Genomic DNA, 22,527 nt, shown 5'->3' on the forward strand with positions numbered 1-22,527 from the left:
TTTTCAGTGCAAGATGATAAGTTAGAAACAAAGTTTGTTTATTTTTACTCTCCGTCCTGTAGAATTTGCCGCAGAGCAAGGGGGATTATCAGCGGAGGCAATAAAGAAGGATTTTAATGCGACCAAGGAAGATTTTACTAACTTAGTTAAGCGATCATTGCCGCTGAATACATAGATTTCTTCGGTGGGTTCATGTTGCCTTGTTGGTGCAATTTTAGGTGGTGAATTGTATGTGGCAAACTTGGGAGATTCAAGAGCTGTTCTTGGCAGATAACATTCCTACTTGATGTCCTGGATCTCCGTTGGAGCTTTGATAATTCTTGCTGTCATTTTACAGTCACCTGAGCTAAGCGGAAAAACATGGTTCAACCTTTCAGCGGTTCGACTTTGTTTAATGGTTAGCTTCAATTTTTATTGCATGTCCCTTGCTATTTCTTCAATTGTTTTTTAGGAGGGTTTGCCTTGAAAAGCTGCATTGAACGCTATGCAACACTCTCCTGCTACGATTGAACCCAGGCAGAAATCCCGAACGTCATATGCATCCTTGGTCATGTCTGTACAGTCCGTGAGATCGCCGGAGGAAAACATGGGTACAAGAATCAATATAGTGAAGGTTATCGAGAGTGCCCTTTGATGAAGTAGTAGTGCCATATTTAATTTAATTAATTAATTAATTTGGTTGTGTTTTTTCAGTTTTGGGGAGGTGGGGGTTTATTTATAGAAAAGGGTAAGATTTAGTTTCAATGTTTTAATTATTTCTTGATATATCATTTGACCATGATCTCGTTGTTAAATATATTAATCCGTTGAATTTTGCAAATAAATCATCATGTATATTTAATTAACACGGTGAATTTAATCTCTTTCCTAGCTCAAGGAACACAAAATAACTGAATCTATCTTCAATTTGCAATTCATGGATTTTCAATTATGTGCTTTGAAGCTAGCTAGAAGCAAAAGAAAGAAGAGAGCAGAGCGTAGAAGAACAATGTTTTGGTCAACTTTCTTTCTTAAATGTTATTCTTGATTTTGAGGTGTCTGGGTTTGTAATATTGGTTCTTAATGTATTTGATGGTTGTATTTTGAGGTGTCAGAGTTGTGCTTGGTTCATTCTTCGAGACGCATGCTCCGCTTCTGCTCCCAGCAAGGGTTTCGGTTTTACGCTGTCTCTTTGCTCTTCTGCGCATCAAAATCAGAAAGGAGGTATGCTTTTTCTAGTTTCGCATTATTTCAGTAATCTTAATCGAATTTCCACGGAGAAGGATATGATATACGGAGTAGCAAGTAATTAATGGAATCATGAATGTGACTGGTGTTGGAAGTTAATTTTAGAAAATCGAAGTTATCAAACGTATAGGGGTTGCGGCACTTCTTCTATATCTTCTATTGTGTATCAATTTTTATATTTTTACTTTACTTTTTCCCTCATCACACCTTTTCATCGATTTTCGAGTTTGTATATATATAATTCTTAGTTACTTGAGTTTTGTTCTCGTGACCTTTAAGTTTCAAATTATCTCTCTTTCAGGTTGAAACTGGATGGAGAAATTGGACGAGACTGAGAGAAAACGAAGATTCACAATCAAAGCATTCATCGTTAAAGCCGCCTTGATCGTAAACAATTGATTTGTTCTTTATTTTGTCTTTATTTGTCACTTGATTGTTATTTGATTTTTTACATCATCTGACTTTTAGGTTGGCTATTTATGGTTTGAACACATCTACAAGTTGGACAAAATTTTATAAAACGGCCTCCATCCTTTGATTAGGTCTGGAATTAATGATCAAAGAACTCTATATTTTTCAGCGTTGTTAAAAATCCTTTCTTTTTGCAATAGGCCAAGAAGAGATTGCTAGAAATGGTGAATAAAATTATAGAAAAAAGAAAAATTTATCTGGAGAAAACAGATGGAAACGAGAAGCCTCCAGTCGATGTGATCGATGCTCTAATACATGAGCTTGGAGAATCAAAAGAGACGCAACAGCATCGACTACCATTCGACTTCATTGGTGGGAACATAATCGAGATGATGATTCCCGGAGAGGAGACAGTGCCCACGGCCATGACTCTACCCGTTAAATTCCTTACTGACAATCCTGTTGCCTTAGCCCACTTAGTGGTATGAACACACACTTATTTACCTCTTCATGACATCGAATTTTGCAAAGGTTTCTTACTTGCAGTGATTTGAATCGGGAGTGTATGTTGGAGAACGCGACGATCAGATCAATCAGAATTGATACCCGATGCAGCGGAAGTTTAAAAATTTTATATGGAACGATTCCATAATGGGTATCAAAACTTTTATGATTAAATTGTGTGTGTAAAAATTAAATAAAAATTATAAATTTTTACCTCCAATCTCGAAGCGAGATTATGGACACCAACAGATTGCTCTGCTCTTGTTGTATATCCCTGGAACTGATGGACGAACTGTTCTTAAATCAGGTCCACGAACGGATAATTAATTCCTCTGATAGATTGCACTAGAAAATCTATCAGAAGTTTCTACGAAGAGAATTAACGAATTTGATCCGTTAAACCAGACTGTAATTCAAAATTCACAGGCTGGATTTTTCCCGAGCAGAGGGAAGGGGGGCGGCCACTTCAGAGAAAAATACTAGGGTTTTCGAAAATTTGTGACCTGTTGTGTGTAATTTCTGTACTGCAATAACTTATTTATAATGTAGGCCGCTAACAGCTTAGGGCCCATTAGTCATAAGTTCAAGCCCGACAAGCAAAGCCCGCATGTTCAAAAATTAATATAAAATTCATCATGACTCCGATTGATAAACCGATTTCACCAATGTGCACAGAAACCATTTCTGCACCTTTTAAAGTCAAGATAAATTTTTCTGAATCCGAATTCAGTGGTTTCCAAAAATGCCCATCCCTATGTCATTTCAGGAAATCTTACTCCTCTACTCATAATTAAGAAGTCCAACTTCTTTGTACATTAAATTTAACTCTTTAAATTTACCTATCTCAACGGGGATTAAAAAACCATTACTCTGTGTGACCCTCAATGGTTCAGGGATACAGCTAGCCGTGGGCTCACAACTCCTTGTGACTCGGAACAACAATTTCCGACTTGCCCATCGAATCATGGTAAGAGCGACTAGCAACATCGCCCCATGATTCCCTAGGTATCACTGATAGTGCCTGCAAGAACCAATAGATTTTGGTTAGCGTACAGTACGGTCCCTTCATCCAAATATCCCGATCGAATCAACAACCATTGGTATACCGAGAGTCGTTCGAGATTCGATAACTATGCAATACATCTTGAAGATCAAATAGTGACATCGCATGTGTTACTAAGAAACCATTTCTTAAAACACATCATGTACTCTGGCCAGAGATTCGTCACACTAATATCTCCTCAGATCGCATAGGATATCCACACTCGCAAGTATGTGGTGAATCCTTGACAACAAAGCATCGACTCCTATATGTGTTGTAACTGTACCCAATCCCGACACCTGATGACCCCAATAGAGTCGGTAAACGAGTCAAAGCACAGTACTAGCATATAGAGTCTCAATGATGTTTCAAGTAGTAAGGACTAATGGTGTACAACCAAAACCTCGGACTTTATCCACTCGATAAGTGATAACCACTTGGAAAGTCTGGATAGGGTAGTTCGATCATTCATCATATGAATATCCATTTGCATGCTTCGAACATCTCTATGTTCCTCACCTATGAAACATGGTACTCTGCATCGCAAATGCTAGTCTCAAACTCGAGCGATCCTTATCCTTATTATCGGACGGCTCAATCGACTAGGAACAGTTTAGAATACACAGTGACTATAAGATGTGTTTCATGATAGACATCTCCATGTTCTACCACATCTTACATACATTATAGTATATTCAAGGTCTTTTTCAAAACAACAATAGTATATCACAATATAACAATATGAAGAAAGATAAAGTCATTGCCATTAATAAAAGTGTAAATTATATTAAACAAAAGATTGTTTATACAAAGAGTCATCAAAGCCCTTAGCAACAAGTTGGCTTACCGGGCACCCACTCTTTCAATCTCCCACTTGCCCTAAAGCCAACTAGTCATACTACGTAGACCCATTGCTTCGCGATGTTTGTCAAATAATGGTCCTGGCAAGGGCTTAGTAAGTGGATCAGCGATATTGTCTGCAGAGGCCACTCTTTCGACAGTGATGTCTCCTCTTTCCACAATCTCCCGGATGATGTGGTATTTCCTCAGTACGTGTTTGGATCTTTGATGAGACCTTGGTTCCTTTGCCTGAGCAACGGCACCCGTGTTGTCACAGTACACCGGGACTGGACCAACAACTTCAGGAATGACGCCCAACTCTTGGACGAAATTCCTCATCCAAACGGCCTCTTTAGCAGCAGCTGATGCTGCAATGTATTCTGCCTCAGTGGTGGAATCCGCTGTGGTGTCCTGCTTGGAACTCTTCCAAGAGACAGCACCACCATTGAGCATTAACACAAATCCAGAGGTTGACTTCGAGTCATCCACGTCACTTTGGAAGCTAGAGTCGGTATAGCCTTCCAATTTTAGTTCTCTTCCTCCATATACCATGAACATATTCTTAGTCCTTCGTAAGTACTTAAGAATGTCTTTCACGGCTTTCCAATGCATTTGACCGGGATTAGCTTGATATCTGCTCGTGACACTCAGAGCAAATGCTACATCCGGTCTGGTAGATATCATCCCATACATGATACTAACTATGGCTGACGCATATGGTACATGTGTCATTTTCTCTATCTCTTCATCCGTCTTGGGACACATAGACTTGGATAGAGAAACTCCATGACACATGGGTAGATGTCCTCTCTTGGACCCATCCATTGAAAACCGTTTCAATATGGTGTCGATGTAGGTTGATTGAGTGAGTCCTATCATTCTCTTAGATCTATCTCTATATATCTGTATCCCTAGAATATATGATGCCTCACCCAAATCCTTCATCGAGAATCTACCTGATAACCATATCTTTGTTGACTGCAACATCCCTACATCATTCCCAATGAGTAGGTTGTCATCAACATAAAGTACTAAGAATGTCACAGCATCCTTAACTACTTTCTTGTACACGCACGGTTCCTCCGGGTTCTTGATGAAACCAAAATCCTTTATTGTTTCATCAAATTTCTGGTTCCAACTTCTTGATGCTTGTTTTAGACCATAGATTGATCTCTGAAGCTTGCATACCTTATGCTCGCTTCCTATGGATGTGTATCCCTCAGGCTGCATCATATAGATTTCTTCCTTAATGTCTCCATTAAGAAAAGCAGTCTTCACATCCATTTGTCATATCTCATAGTCATACCAAGCAGCTATGGCAATAAGGATTCTTATGGACTTGAACATTGCAACTGGTGAAAAGGTTTCATCATAGTCAACTCCTTGTCTTTGAGTATAACCTTTCGCCACCAATCGCGCCTTGTAGGTCAATACCTTACCATCAGGCCCAAGCTTTCTCTTGTAGATCCATTTACACCCTATTGGAACAATTCCATTGGGAGGATCTACTAAAGACCAAACTTGTTTTGTATGCATCGAATCTATTTCCGACTGCATAGCTTCAAGCCATAAATTTGAATCCGCATCAGAAATTGCTTCCTTGAAGTTTCTTGGATCACATCCAACATCGGGTTCATCTTGATCCCCTTCAAGAAGAAGACCATATCGAATAGGAGGTCTAGAAGTCCTCTCGGATCTTCTAGGTACAGCCGTGTCTATCAATGGTTCCTGAGGTGTAGGATCGTTATTTTGTATTTCGGGTTCTTCTCGAATTCCTTCGAGTTCCATCATCTCGCCTTTCTTATCCAATAAAAACTCCTTCTCCAAGAAGGTGGCATTCCTTGAAACAAACACCTTTGTTTCAGCAGGATAATAGAAATAATATTCGATTGAATTCTTCGGATACCCTACAAAATAACATAAGGTGGATCGACTATCCAACTTATCTCCCACTGTCTGCTTCACGTAAGCAGGACATCCCCAAATCCTCAAGTACGAATACTTAGGAGCTTTGCCATTCCATAACTCGTATGGTGTTTTGTCCACTGCTTTAGTGTGGACGTTGTTCAACAACAATACCGCCGTTTCAAGCGCATAGCCCCAAAATGAAGGTGGAAGCTCAGTGAAGCTCATCATGGATCGAACCATGTCCAACAAAGTTCGATTACGACGCTCCGATACACCATTCAGCTGTGGTGTCATAGGAGGAGTCCACTGAGAGAGAATCCCATTCTCCTTTAGATAGTCCAAAAACTCGGTACTCAAGTATTCTCCACCTCGATCCGATCGAAGTGCTTTAATACTTTTACCTAGCTTGTTTTCTACTTCAGCCTTGAATTCTTTGAACTTTTCAAATGCTTCAGACTTATATTTCATTAAATATAAATACCGATACCTAGAATAATCATCAGTAAAGGTAATGAAGTAGGTGTGGCCATATTGAGTACCAACTCTAAATGGTCCACAAACATCTGTATGGATCAAATCCAACAGATTTTGACTACGCTCAGGTTTCCTCTTAAAAGGAGATTTAGTCATTTTTCCTTTCAGGCAGGATTCACAAGTAGGTAGAGAGTTAATATCAGACATATCAAACATGCCCTCTCCCACTAGCTTGTTCATCCTCATTGAGGAAATATGACCTAGCCTAGCGTGCCAAAGGTTTGCCGGGTTTTGGTTATCGACTTTCCTTCAACATAATTAATTGGAACGTCTTTTAGTTTTAAGTTATATAGATCATTTTCAAGTTGTCCATTTCCAATCAAACATTCATTCTTGTAAATATTGCAAATTCCATTCACAAAATTGCAAGAATAACCATCTCTATCAAGCATAGAAACAGAAATAATGTTTTTAATCAAATCCGGAACAAATAAAACATCTCTCAAAAGTAACTTAAAACCGTTCTGCAAAATTAAATAAATATCTCCCACAGCTTTAGCTTCAACTCTGGAACCATTTCCGAGCCTCAGCTGGGTCTCACCCATTCTAAGCCTGCGACTTCTTGTCATCACCTGCAAATCATTGTAAATGTGAGATCCACATCCGGTATCCAATACCCAAGAAGTAGTATTAAGTGAAACATTTATTTTAATATAGAACATACCCTTCGCAGTTCGCAACTGCTCTAGATATTCCTTGCAGTTACGCTTCCAATGACCGAGCTTCTTGCAGTAATGGCAAACATCCTTGGATTTTTCCATGTTTGAAGCCTTTGTCTTGTACTTCTTCTCGGGTTCGATTTTCTTGGGTGGGGCAGAACGTTTCTTACCCTTTGTACTTGGCCCCTTCTTAGCAGAAGAAGAGGAGCCCACCAAGAAAGCCGGTTTATCCTTCTTTAAAGTGAATTCATATGTCACAAGCATATTGACCATCTCTTCAAGGGAGGCCTCTATCTTGTTCATATTGAAATTCACCACAAATCCGTCAAACGAAAAAGGAAGAGATAGAAGTAATAAGTCCACGTTGAGTTCATGCTCCAACACCAAATCAAGGGTTACCAACTTCTGTATGAGCCAAATCACTCGTACCCCATGATCACGGACCGAAGTCCCTTCACGCATGCGACACGTCATTAGCTCCTTTACAGTAACGAACCTTTCAGCCCTCGATTGAGCCCCAAAAAGTTCCTTGAGTTGTACGTGAATGTCAGCAGCATTCACGGTGTCCTCAAATTGCCTCTGGAGTTCATCAGACATCGAAGCTTGCATATAGCATTTGGCCTTGATATCATGGTCCCACCATGTATCAAGTTTGGCTAACTCTTCCGGACTTATGTCAGCTGGTGCTTCCTTCGGAGGAGATTTTTCTAACACGTAGAGCATCTTCTCCGAAGTCAAGACAATCTTCAACTTACGGAACCATTCCGTATAGTTTGCGCCAGTCAATTTATTTTGTTCGAGGATCGAGAAAAGTGGATTACGCGAATTCATCTTTATGAAATACTGAAAAGAAACAGACAAATATCAGTGATTGTTTAAGTAATTTACTAAGACATAAAATAGGCAAAATTTATTTTATGAATCTCACTCCCACTATTTTAACGATTTCACTACCCTCTAGTGAAAACGGGAAACTGTTTTCCTTAGTGAGAACATGGAGTCCAATTGACAAACTATGGTCCCGAATAATATCAGCCAACCATAATTTTCAAAAGGTAGAGCCCAATTGCTTCCAAAGCAACCTCCACGTTTTTACCTTATGTCCAATAAGGGCCCAATAATATGACGCCGTTTATTGTGACATGTCAAGATGACCCATCAATATTAAGTTGTGATGGACGGTCGCCATGTGGATCCCCCAATAATATGAGCCGATCCCATGGGAGTTCCACCCAACTTACAACATGTGTCGATCCAATGTACAGCTTTCCGACGAACGGGCCCCCCCAATAATATGAGCCGGACCGTATCCGCGGGTAGCATCTCATACATTGATCGTTGATGGAAGGTAGGAACATTTAAACAAATTTAAATTTCCTTTATTTATCTTGATATCAATTTTAAATCATATTTAAAATGAGGGATTTTAATTTTGAAAATTTGTCTCATCATTTTTAAAATTTTGTATGCTTGCCGGATTCACACAATTTTGTCTAAAACATGCATACAACAATAATATCACATATTATATAGGATGATCGATTCCATTTCTAATCGACCCGTGGTTTCCAATCACGAGTCTTAGTCCAATCCTAGGTAATATGCAGTATGCAATGCAATCCTATTACATTGTGCTTCCAATTTACATTTCTTCTGTCTTTATTGTCTGTTGGGCCCACCTCCGTCTTCAAATCTTCATCTCCCACTAAATCTAATGTATTTACAATAAATAACAATGACAAGTAGGGGATACATTTTTAAGGGGTGGGAACGGGCCATAAACCAAGCCCACTTTTATTACATATGACAATTCATATTGGGCCATAAACCAGGCCCATTAATAAATCCAACAACAATAAAAACAAATGTAAATTCCTAACATACACCTACAAAATTGGTCATGGCAATCGATCATCCTTATCCAATAACATTTAATTCAAAATTAATTTATTGGATAACATGCAATGGCAATTTAAATTTAAAAGGATAAAATCATATTTCATATGTAAAATCTTATTTTACATACAAAATCATATTTTATCTTTTTATCAAATAAAATCATATTTTATCTATAAAATCCAATTTTATACATAAAATCATATTTTACTCAATATATCCATAAGATCATATCTTATCATCAATTGTACCAAAAATAATTAATTTCAAAATTCAATTTAACGGATAAAATATATAAATTTTTCAAAAATTCAAATTTATCCAAAAATCAATTTTAAAATTTTCGGACTCGAACAATTCGATCCGACGTCTCGTGGACCAATCAAAAACAATTTTCGATCGGACCAAAAATAGAATTTTAACATATTAAAATTTAATTTAAAATTAAAAAAAAATTAATTTTTCCGCGGGCCGCTCGGGACACTTCCGGGCTGGCGCTGCGCCGGGAAGCGCCTAGCGCCGCGCTGGGCAGCGACCATCGCTGCCCCCCCATCGCTGCCCGGGTTTTGCCCGAAATTTTTTTTTTTATTTTTAAAATATTTATTTTGTTTCAAAAACCGAGGCTTAAAAAAATTTTTGTACAATCAATTAATTTAATCGCTTGATCTGAGCAACCTGTCTCTGATACCACTGTTGGAGAACGCGGCGATCAGATCAATCAGAATTGATACCCGGTGCAGCGGAAGTTTAAAAATTTTATATGGAACGATTCCATAATGGGTATCAAAACTTTTACGATTAAATTGTGTGTGTAAAAATTAAATAACAATTATAAATTTTTACCTCCAATCTCGAAGCGAGATTATGGACACCAACAGATTGCTCTGCTCTTGTTGTATATCCCTGGAACTGATGGACGAACTGTTCTTCAATCAGGTCCACGAACGGATAATTAATCCCTCTGATAGATTGCACTAGAAAATCTATCAGAAGTTTCTACGAAGAGAATTAACGAATTTGATCCGTTAAACCAGACTGTAATTCAAAATTCACAGGCTGGATTTTTCCCGAGCAGAGGGGAGGGGGCGGCCACTTCAGAGAAAAATAATAGGGTTTTCGAAAATTTGTGACCTGTTGTGTGTAATTTTTGTACTGCAATAACTTATTTATAATGTAGGCCGCTAACAGCTTAGGGCCCATTAGTCATAAGTTCAAGCCCGACAAGCAAAGCCTGCATGTTCAGAAATTAATATAAAATTCATCATGACTCCGATTGATAAACCGATTTCACCAATGTGCACAGAAACCATTTCTGCACCTTTTAAAGTCAAGATAAATTTTTCTGAATCCGAATTCAGTGGTTTCCAAAAATGCCCATCCCTATGTCATTTTAGGAAATCTTACTCCTCTACTCATAATTAAGAAGTCCAACTTCTTTGTTCATTAAATTTAACTCTTTAAATTTAACTATCTCAACGGGGATTAAAAAACCATTACTCTGTGTGACCCTCAATGGTTCAGGGATACAGCTAGCCGTGGGCTCACAACTCCTTGTGACTCGAAACAACAATTTCCGACTTGCCCATCGAATCATGGTAAGAGCGCCTAGCAACATCACCCCATGATTCCTTAGGTATCACTGATAGTGCCTGCAAGAACCAATAGATTTTGGTTAGCGTACAGTACGGTCCCTTCATCCAAATATCCCGATCGAATCAACAACCATTGGTATATCGAGAGTCGTTCGAGATTCGATAACTATGCAATACATCTTGAAGATCAAATAGTGACATCGCATGTGTTACTAAGAAACCATTTCTTAAAACACATCATGTACTCTGGCCAGAGATTCGTCACACTAATATCTTCTCAGATCGCATAGGATATCCACACTCGCAAGTATGTGGTGAATCCTTGACAACAAAGCATCGACTCCTATATGTGTTGTAACTGTACCCAATCCCGACACCTGATGACCCCAATAGAGTCGGTAAACGAGTCAAAGCACAGTACTAGCATATAGAGTCTCAATGATGTTTCAAGTAGTAAGGACTAATGGTGTACAACCAAAACCTCGGACTTTATCCACTCGATAAGTGATAACCACTTGGAAAGTCCGGATAGGGTAGTTCGATCATTCATCATATGAATATCCATTTGCATGCTTCGAACATCTCTATGTTCCTTACCAATGAAACGTGGTACTCTGCATCGCAAATGCTAGTCTCAAACTCGAGCGATCCTTATCCTTATTATCGGACGACTCAATCGACTAGGAACAGTTTAGAATACACAGTGACTATAAGATGTGTTTCATGATAGACATCTCCATGTTCTACCACATCTTACATACACTATAGTATATTCAAGGTCTTTATCAAAACAACAATAGTATATCACAATATAACAATATGAAGAAAGATAAAGTCATTGCCATTAATAAAAGTGTAAATTATATTAAACAAAAGATTGTTTATACAAAGAGTCATCAAAGCCCTTAGCCATAAGTTGGCTCACCGGGCACCCACTCTTTCAGTGTAGTTGTCACTTTTTGGATTATTATTCAAGATATAAGAGTTCTGATTTGTTTGAAAAGATTGACAAGAATTGGAGAGATTTATGAGTCCTTTGGAGGTAAATTAACTGTATGGATGTGAAATATTTAGAGGGCCGGCCAATAATGTCAACTTCAATTCATGTCATATTCTTGGATTCACGTGATAGATAATAATGCGAGTAGCCCACATGTTTCAGTCAAAGCGTTGTTTGATAAATTAAATGGCATTGTAAGTAGAGAACTAGGTAGTTAATTGGACGTAGCCACGAATTATTTTCCTATATTAATTAATGTTATTTGGCTTGTTTCTTGATCTGTGATGATATATATATATATATATTCATGAAAATGCTAGGAGGAGAACATGGAAATCAAAAGGAGAAAGGATAGTTCCCGTGAGGAATATTCTTGGAACTATTACATGTCGTTAACATTTACTCAAAACGTAAGATGCTTTATATATATATATATATATATAAACAGGGATTGATCTATAGCTAGAGCTGGTGAAAATTTATTTATTTTTCTTTCTTTCCCTACAGGTTATCAGTGAAAATTTGAGACTCGCAAATATAATCAATGCATTATGGAGAAAAGCTCTGAAAGATGTCAAAGTAAAAGGTGCATGATACATTCATGAATATTGAATACACTAAGATAACTGAGCAGTTTTTGGCTTTGGAAAAATTCTTCTTTACAGTGAAGTTATTTAGTTTCACTATTTCTAGGTTTTCAATACATATGTGGCTAAGCTGACAAATTTTTTTGTCTTTTTCTTGGATTTGTGTTGTTCCAGAATTCATTGGCTCTTTGCTGCATGGCTTGCACGCAATGGGTTGCTTGTTTTCTCGGTAGGTGTGATTGGGATTTCATGACTCGAGACATGTGAGTTGGTGTGTGATTCAAACAACTTAGATGGTTAATTAATTCCCTTTTTTATTTTTTCTTTTTTGCAGAGGGATATTGTTGGACAAGAACAGCGGAGAGACAAAGCTTCGAGATTGAGAACAAGAGGTTTGAAGGCTGTAATGAGGCAAGACGTCGGATACTTCGATTTGCAGTGTGTATTGAATTAGAATTTTAATTTCGAGTGATTTGTAATACTAAAAAAATTGTATATTAAATTTTATTTATGAAATTTTAAATTTTGGATTATTTATAATATTAGAATTTATATAAAAAATTTTATTTTATTTGTTTTTTATATAGAAAACGACAACGGATGTAGGGGGTCTAAAACCGTTGTAACTGATGATGTTGTCAAAACTGCGCCCCTACGACAACGAATTTATCCGTTGTCGTTCTTCTCAAAGACAACGGATAAAATCCGTTGTCTTTGAGGGCAACGACAACGGATTTTATCCGTTGTCGTAGACACAAATCCGTTGTCTTTGAGGGATACGACAATGGATTTTATCCGTTGTCGTAGGTGCACAGTTTGACAACACCATCAGTTACAACGGTTTTAGACCCCCTACGACAACGGATAAAATCCGTTGTCTTTTAGCGTTTTTCTTGTAGTGATTTGTATTCATGCTCAATGGCGGTGCTGTCTCTTGGAAGAGTTCCAAGCAGGACACCACAGCGGATTCCACCACTGAGGCAGAGTACATTGCAGCATCAACTGCTGCTAAAGAGGCCGTTTGAATGAGGAATTTCGTCCAAGAGTTGGGTGTAATTCCTGAAGCTGTTGGTCCAGTCCCGGTGTACTGTGACAACACTGGTGTCGTTGCTTAGGCAAAGGAACCAAGGTCTCATCAAAGATCCAAACACATACTGAGGAAATACCACATCATCCGGGAGATCGTGTAAAGAGGAGACATCACTGTCGAGAGAGTGGCCTCTGCAGACAATATCGTTGATCCACTTACTAAGCCCTTACCAGGACCATTGTTTGACAAACATCGCGAAGCAATGGGACTACGTAGTATGACTAGTTGGTTTTAAGGCAAGTAGGAGATTGAAAGAGTGGGTGCCCGGTTAGCCAACTTGTGGCTAAGGGCATTTATGACTCTATGTATAAACGATCTTTGTTTAATATAATTTACATTTATTAATGACATTTTCTTTATCTTTCTTCATATTGTTATATTATGATATATTTTTGTTTTTTTGATAAAGACCTTGAATATATTAAAGTGTAAGTAAAATAAGATAGTGAATAAAGAGAGATCACTATCATGAAACACATCTTATAGTCACTGTATATTCTAAACAGTTCCTAGTCAATTGAGCCATTCGCAAATAAGGATAAGGATTGCTCGAGATTGAGGCTAGCATTTGCGATTCCAAGTACCACGTTTCATTGGTATGGAACATAGAGATGTTCAAAGCATGCAAATGGATATTCATATGATGAATGATCGAACTACCCTATTCGGACTTTCCAAGTGGTTATTATTAATTGAGTGGATAAGTCCGCGGTTTTGGTTGTACACCATTAGTCCTTACTACTTGAAACATCATGGATACTCTATATGCTAGTACTATACTTTGACTCATTTACCGACTCTATGAGGGTCATCAGGTGTCGGAATTGGGTACAGTTATGACACATATAGAAGTCGATGCTTTGTTGTCAAGGATTCACCACACGCTTGCGAGTGTAGATATCCTATGCGATCTGAGGAGATATTAGTGTGACAAATCTCTGGCCAGAGTACTCGATGTGATTTAGGTTACTTGGTTTCCTAGTAGTACATGCAATGTCACTATTTGATCTTAAAGATGCATTGCATAGTTATCGAATCTAGAACGACTCTCGATGTACCAATGGTTGTTGATTCGATCGGGATATATGGATGAAGGGACCGTACTGTACGCTAACCAAAACCTACTGGTTCTTGCAGGCACTATCAGTGATACCTAGGGAATCATGGGGCGATGTTGCTAGATGCTCTTACCATGATTCGATGGGTAAGTCGAAAATTGTTGTTTCGAGTCAGAAGGAGTTGTGAGCCCACGGTTAGCTATATCCCTGAACCATTGAGGGTCACACAAGTAATGGATTACTAATCCCCGTTGAGATAGTTAAATTTAAAGAGTTAAATTTAGCGAAAGAGAAGTTGGACTTCTTAACTAAAGGGAGTGGAATTTCCTAAAATGACATAGAGATGGACATTTTTGGAAATCACTGAATTCGGATTCAGAAAAATTATCTTGACTTTAAAAGGTGCAGAAATGGTTTCTGTGCACATTGGTGAAATCGGTTTATCAATCGGAGTCAAGATGAATTGTATATTAATTTCTATAATAACAGGCTTGGCTTGTTGGGCTTAAGTTATGGATAATGGGCCCTAAGGAGTTAGTGTCCTATTAGACATATAACTTAATCCAGTACAGAAATTATATATAGTAGATGGTGCAGTTTTCGAAAATCACTAATTGATTGTCTTGCAATTTTCGAAAATACTGCAACACACACAACCTCATAATTGACAGAGAAATTTTCGAAAATCCTAGAAGAGTTCTAAGGAGAATTCGAAAATCCTGTCTCCCTTTTGAGAGAGAATTCAGTCTGTGATTTTTGGAATATTACATTCTGAATTGACAGATCAAATCTGTAAATCTCTTCGATAAACATCTGATTGATTTCTAGTGCAATCAATCAGAGGGTTTTAATTTTCTGTTCGTGGAACTAATTCAGGAGATTGATCGAGCGAGTCATCAGTTCCTGGGATTTACAACAAGAGCAGATTAATCTATTGGTGTCCATAATCAAGCCTTAGCTTGAAGAGGTAAAATATTAATTGTTATTATTATTTTACATGTTGATTTTAATCGTTAGGATATGATACCCATGATATGGAATTGTTCCATATAAGAAAATAAAAATTTTTAAACTTTCGCTGCTCCGGGTATCATATCACACTGATCTGAAAACGTGATCCAACAGTGCGGAACACCAACGATTTCCCGTTCTGATCTTTCACAGAGACAGTTTTCCGTTTGCAGTCAATAATAGCCTCATGCCGAGTCAACCAGTCCATCCCAAGAATTGCATCAAAATCCACCATTTTCAAAACAATAAAATCTGCACACAAAACTAGACTCTGCATCTGAACCTTGCAATTTCTTACCACACTACTACTTTTCAGTTCTTCTCCTGAGGGTAACGACACACAAAATTCCGAAATAGATTCATCCGGCAAGACCCTCAATTTCATCATAAAACTAACAGACATAAAAGAGTGTGTAGCTCCTATATCTATCAACACGAATGCAGGTAAATCAGCAATACGAATCATACCTAAGACAATTTCAGAATCTGGGTCAACCTGATCGTGAGTCATAGCAAACACTCTTCCCTTGACAGGCTCCTTTGACTGCGAGCAGTCTTTGGCAAAATGCCCTGGCCTCTTGCAGAGAAAACAAGTATTGGTCCCAAGCATGCATTGACCGGAGTGTGATTTCCCACACTTCTGACAGATAGGTGCATTCGCCGGCCTTGAAGCGTTGGCGTTCGGTTGATTCTGTCCCTGAGGTTGCGCCTGATTGGGGTTTTGGCGCTGCTGCTGTTGCGGTCTCCTTTGAGCTGGAGCTTGATACGGTCTCTTCTGACTAGACCCTTGCTGCTCCCTCCCTTGGTAACTAATCCTCTTCGCTTGCGATTCTTTGATAATATCATTCCCATCTTTTTCTGACAACATAGCCTCATCCACTGCTGCTCGGTACGTTTGTGCCCCACTCAATCTGACAACTCGTCGAATAGTGGCATTCAGTCCCTCTGTGAAATGTTTCAACTCCTCTGCAGCATTGCCCGAAATCATGGGCACAAAGTACCTCCCTCTCTCAAACTTCTTCACATACTAGGCAATTGACATGCTCCCTTGGCGGAGCTCCAGAAATTCTCTAGCAAGTCTAGTCCTGGTGTTGATAGTGAAATATTTCCCATAGAACACATCTTTGAATCCATTCCAAGTCAACGTAGTCATATCCACAGCAGAACGGGCTCCCTGCCACCAAACCCGTACATCATCACGGAATATAAAGATGCCACACCTCACACGGTCTGCATCAGTGAGCTGCATGTAGTCAAAAATAGTCTCCACTGACTGCACCCATTCCTCGGCTACAAGGGGATCAGCCCCTCCTTTGAACTCCTGTGGCCCTAGATCCTTAAACTGCTTAAAGATCGGATTAGTTAATAGCAGTTGATTGTTGTTCCGTCCTCCCGCTTGTGCTTGGATTAACTGTTGAATCTGTTCCCCTTGGGCTCTACTCTGCTCTTGCAACAGAGTCGCCAACCCAGCCAAAAACTGGTTGTTCTGATTGTCCTCATTGTTCGGATTCCTACGGTTAGCCATGATCCTGATGTCCATACAGTCCACATGCTTAATTACGTTATTTAAACATAACATCCTACTCAATATGCATACACTATAAATCAAAAACATTATCATGCATCTTAAACAATCCATAACATAAAACTTACAGACATGAAGACGAAGCATAGGGTCGTGGCGAGAATGCATGTGTGCGACAAACCCAGAGCAAACTGCTCTGATACCAAGCTGTAACGTCCCAATTTCACAATCGTAACGTTACTCAAACATACATACTTAAATTTGGTAAAAATAAAAATTTTGCGGAAGCATCATATTTTTTTATTAAAATGAGCATATAAAAATTTTACATAATAAAATAGTATCTAAAAATCTTTGCCAAACATGACCAACAACTAAAGAAAATTAAACTTGTTTGCCTCTCATCAAATAAAAAAAATGTTTTTAAAACATCTCCCAAGCTAAAGCGTTCACACTCATGTATTGCCCATTGGACCGACCCCGGCCTCTTCTTCATTCCCGATCACATAATCATGAATATAAGAATCCACATCATCGTTACTTGCACCATTCAAGTATAGTGAGTCGAAAGACTCAGCAAGAACAGGCAGAAAAAAAGGATTTTCTACTTTAAAAGAAAAACATTAACTTAAACTTTCATGCAATAAACATAACTTTGATGTAGCCATAACATAAAAATATTTGAGGTGATGAAGTATGAGTAGTGTGATAACCGTCATAACGAGCCATTCATGGTTTCCTGTTGATCAACAAGCATATGACATTACGCCCGTAAACTTTCATTCTTTGGATAGCCGCTTCAGCGCTCATCCCGAAGTGCATACCCCATATAACCATCACGTGAGCCATGTTTGGATAGCCGCTCCGGAGCTCATCCCAAAGTGCATACCCCATATAATCACCACAAAATGCATAATTCATCAAAATATTTTTCATGTATCATATCATTCATCTTATCAAATCATATCATATCATTTTCATAAACCTCGTAACATGCTCATAAAATTTCACGTGATGCTACATGCTTAAATTCCTTCAAAACATTTCATGAGAAATTAGCTTTCGTGAGAAAATCACATAATCATGCAATACATAACTTGACCGATCCACGTGAGGTATTCCATCCGTTTCGGACCTTGAAAACTTTAACATTCTTCATGAACATTCTTAAAAATAACTAAAATACCTTAAAATATCAAAATCATGATTTTTAGGACTCAAAAACTCGTAAAATGGGGTGGGAAGTTTGAGCCTGCGGCGCGGCCGCGTACCCCTGTAGCGCGACCGCGCCGTCTCGGTGCTGCCACCGGCGCGGCCTCGCGCACAACCACCGTGGGTGCGCCGCCCACTCGCAAAAGTGCGGGCGCGCCTCCTGTGCGCAGACATGCGCAACTCAGGCGCGGGCGCGCCATCGCGACTCTTTTTTCCGAAAACTGATCTTTTCTGCACTTTTTCAAAACCACATTGCTTAGGGACGATTTTTCATCAAAAATACCATTCAAAAACATCAAAATTTCAAAATAACTTGTACCAATACATCAAACATTCAAAGATTTTGAGTCAAAAACCTTCATAACTACTTTTACCCAAAAATCTGATATATTGCATTCAAATCTTTCAAAACTCAATAAACATGAATCGAACACCTCAGGAATGCTTCACGTATCACAATCAAGCAACATACTCATAAAATTTTCAAGAAACATTCATAGATCATCAATCAACACCTAGGGTTTTATCTTGAAAATATCTATATTCTTGAATGGGTTTAAAAACAGTAAAAACTTGCCTGAATCGTCTGATTGGGATTAACCTGGACGGCGGAACGATCGAGCCTTGAGAAGTGGAAGAACCCTAGCCTGAAGATCGCAGTGTTCGAGAGAGATTTTGAGAAAAAGAAAAGTGAGCGTTCAAAATGAGTGTTCAGAAATAAATTCTGAACGCTTTTCTTTTGTGACTAATGGGCTCCAACACGGCCCATTAGTTACTCTTAAAATCCTTTAAAAAATTTTTTCACTCTCCCACTTAAATAAAATTACACTGCATCCCTTTAAACTTAATTTAAAATATTTTCTTAACTCGTTTCAAGGCTAGACTCGTTCCTGCGACCCAAGATTAATTCTAACATGAAAACTTTAAAATCATACATATGCTTACAATTTCAGGCATTTAAATTAATCACATAATTAAACATAACAATTAAACATTCTAAATAACATGCATTAAATCATATAATTTAATCAATTAACCGTGATTAAGCTAGTGGACTTTTTGGACCTTACACCAGTCTTCCTAGGCTTGGTTCGGGAGTAGGCGAGGTGCTTCGTAGTCGCAGCGGAGTTGTGCCCAAGTCCTGGGGCAGTCGTCATCAGCGGGCTGACATGGACTGAGATATTCCTAAGTTCCCTATAAATAGTTTGAGAGTATCTATTAGCTTAGTTAAAGTTTTTAGATATGGTTTAGTGATCTAGTAATCTTGTGATTATAGGCTTAGACAATAGAGCTGGTGTAGCTTGTCTAGTAGATTTAAGGTACGAAAGTACTGTTCGAGATACCGTGACTGAGTATGCATGTATTATGTGTTGCATTAATTATATGGCATGATTTTATCTGCATATATTATTTCACATTATTATGCTTCATGCATGATCATCTTGAGCTTGTATCCTTGTAATATCCTGTAGTAGGGTTTCCACCCTATCCTGTTAGTGGATGGTTGGGCACGTAGATTCGTGATCAGGTCACCTATATCCACTATCGGGTATGTGAGCCATCTCCTGGTGCGGCGACGCAGAGTTTTACATACCTAGGGCTCGAGTCTGTTCTTGATCAGAGATTTTTGACCTCGAGTCTTGGTATCCATACACTTGCATTCATGCACATATAATATTGTATACTCATACTCTCGTATTGAGCATAGTTCGCTCACATCTTTTATTTCTGTGATTTTTGGACACCATATTCGATGGGACAGGTCTCAGGTTGGATAACGTAGGAGATGCTGAGAGATCCTAGGTGTCGAGGTTGTTAGCGTGGAAAGTTTATCTTTGCAGTGTTGTTTATCATTCCAAGGATGTTGGTACTGAGAACTTGTTATTCGATTTGGTTGTAATAATTAAGTTTGCAGATTTCTTCTCTTGGGATTGTATAACTTTATCAGTTTCCGTAGTTTATCTTTGATTATGCTTTTATTAAGATTATTGCATGCTTAGTTCTGATTAGTAGGTGATCACGGTGCGGGTCACTATATTTATGGTATTAGAGAATGCTTAAGATAATTCTGGGAATTAGTTTTGGCTCTTTGGGTTTTGATGAGCGTTGTATTTTCAGATGGCCGGTAGAGACGATGAGAGTCAGGGTAGTGTTGGTCGCTGAAGAGATGGTGATGCTCCTAGACGTCCCCATGCACATCGCCATCATCGAGAGGGCAGACGTCGTTTCGAGCTTCATAGATTCATGCAGATAGGCTCGAAGCCTTTGGTGGGAGGTGAGACACTTGAGGCAGCAGAGGATTGGCTGGAGCTTATGGAGAGTTTTTTAATTCCTTCAATTGATCCGAGGAACAGAAGATGGAGGCTACCACTTTTTTGTTGGAGGGACGCACACATAAGTGGTGGAAGTCAGCATCTGCACCAGTGCTTCAGGAGCAGAGACATGTTTGGTGGCCAGATTTCTGCAGATTGTTCTGACAGTTGTATTTTCCTCCAACTCTTCGCCAGGCGGCCATTGAGTTGCTTAATCTGAAGCAGGGATCTTTGTCTGTGGACGTGTATTAGCAGAAGTTTATTGATATACTTCCGTATTGTCCCCACATTGGCGCCAGTTCTGAGGTGAAATATCATTTCCTGCAGGGGCTGAACCAAGAGATTTTTGACCGAGTCACGGTGTGTGATGATCCCACTTCTTATGAGAATTTGGTGAAACGGTGTCGGCAAGCAGAAATAATTGTGAATCGAGCCAAGTCATTTCAGTCTTCTCGGCCCACGAGTTATTTTTGGGTCCCCGTGCTCAGTCCTTTAAGAAGTCTGCTTCTTCTACTTCTTTCTATGGATCTGGTGGTGTGATGCATTTCGGGAAGAAAGGCAAGTGTGACCACTGTGGTAAGAATCATCCGATGGACAGGTGCCGCAAAACTTCAAGAGCTTGTTTTTGTTACAGAGAGATTGGTCATCTTAAGACGGATTGTCCACAGGCTGGGGGAGCAGGTTATTCAGGCTCTGGTTCTCAGACTATTGTGCAATAGAGGCCATCAGGGAAATCATCAAGAAGATCTAATTTGCGATCGTGTGCTGCTAGTCAAGTGTTTGGGCTGAACCATGACCAGGCAGTGGAAGAGAATGAGAGGGTTATTGCAGGTACGCTTCTTTTATGCAGTATACCTTATTTTGTACATATTGATACTGATGCATCTCATTCTTTCATATCCACACGTTTTTTCAAGCGTTACAAGTTACCTTATATTTCTATAGAAATAGTGCTTTCTGTTTCGACCCCGGCTGGTCAGTCAGCATTGGCTAAACGCCTAGTTCTTGGTTGTCCCTTAGAGTTTGAGGGTAATGTTCTGACAACGAATCTCATGGTATTAGAAATGGAGGATTTCAACTGTATTTTGGGAATTGATATGTTGACCACATACCAAGTTTCAGTGGATTGTTACCAGAGACTGGTACAATTTTACCCGATCGGTGGAGATAATTGCTTTTTCTATGGTGAGGGAGAGCGACCCCCGATGCCATTGGTATCTGCTTTGAGAGCCTGTCGAGCTCTATAGTCTAGCGAGGAAGGCTACCTCATCTATGCCGTTGATCTATCCGCTGGGAGCGTTGGTATATGGAGTTTTCCTGTTGTTAATGAATTCCCTGATGTGTTTCCTGAAGAGATTCCAGGTTTCCCTCCTGTTCGGGAAGTTTAGTTTGGCATTGATCTGATGGTAGGTACGTCACCTATATCGCGTGCACCGTATCGTCTGGCAACGTCAGAGATGCGTGAGTTGAAGAATCAGTTGCAGGATGTAGTAGCCTGGCTCCATTTTACAAGATTAATTAAGTTAAAATGGTTAAGCATGGACAAGGGGCTTAATTTGGATTTAATTATACAATTTTTGAAAATTTGACCAAGGTGAGTTCGGAGCGTCCGAACTAGGATCGGAGGGTCTGAACCCTTTGGAGGCATGAACCAAGGATCGGAGGCTACGGCTGGATCGAAGCTTCCGAACCCAGATCGGACCGTCTGAACCAAGTTAGGTCATGCAAGTGTTGAGGTGTCAAGAGTGATCGGACACGCAGTAGTTAGGAGCCTTTGAAGTAGGGATCGGAGCGTCCGAACTGTGCATGCAGTGACGTGTTGCACATGCAAGGATCGGAGCGTCCGATCTCCTCGCTCGGAGCGTCCGAACTTTGCCTATAAATAATCCATCTGAGGCCTCATTTCTTCACACCAATTCATACTCTCCTCTCTCATTATTAGGTGATTTAGGGTGTTTCTAGTCATCCTAGGTTCGTTTCGGGAGTTGGCAAGATGCTACGGGGTTGCTGTGGAGAGGTGTCCAAGTTCTGGGGCAGTCGTCATCAGCGGGCTGACGACGGACGCAGGTATAGCTATGACTCCTTATAGTAAATAGGGAGTATGCTATAGCGTAGTTAA

The 22,527-nt window shown here is 39.3% G+C and overlaps 1 protein-coding gene across 2 annotated transcripts; it reads left to right on the top strand.

Moving 5' to 3' along the window:
• Positions 1-583: 583 nt before the first annotated feature.
• LOC140875966 (3-epi-6-deoxocathasterone 23-monooxygenase CYP90C1-like) lies at positions 584-12,672 on the top strand. 2 transcript variants are annotated; one of them, XM_073279802.1, is made up of 6 exons: positions 584-613; positions 1,095-1,203; positions 1,529-1,614; positions 1,839-2,120; positions 12,375-12,429; positions 12,535-12,672. In XM_073279802.1, exons 3-6 carry the CDS (start codon positions 1,540-1,542, stop codon positions 12,660-12,662), a joined length of 540 nt encoding a protein of 179 aa, XP_073135903.1. In that variant the 5' UTR covers positions 584-613; positions 1,095-1,203; positions 1,529-1,539; the 3' UTR covers positions 12,663-12,672. The 2 variants fall into 2 exon arrangements, with proteins under 2 accessions (XP_073135903.1, XP_073135902.1); XM_073279801.1 differs by lacking the exon at positions 584-613 and adding an exon at positions 923-996.
• The last annotated feature ends 9,855 nt before the right edge of the window (positions 12,673-22,527 follow it).

Source organism: Henckelia pumila, chromosome 1 (genome assembly GCF_033568475.1).
Source record: "Henckelia pumila isolate YLH828 chromosome 1, ASM3356847v2, whole genome shotgun sequence".
NCBI classification, from domain to species: domain Eukaryota; kingdom Viridiplantae; phylum Streptophyta; class Magnoliopsida; order Lamiales; family Gesneriaceae; genus Henckelia; species Henckelia pumila.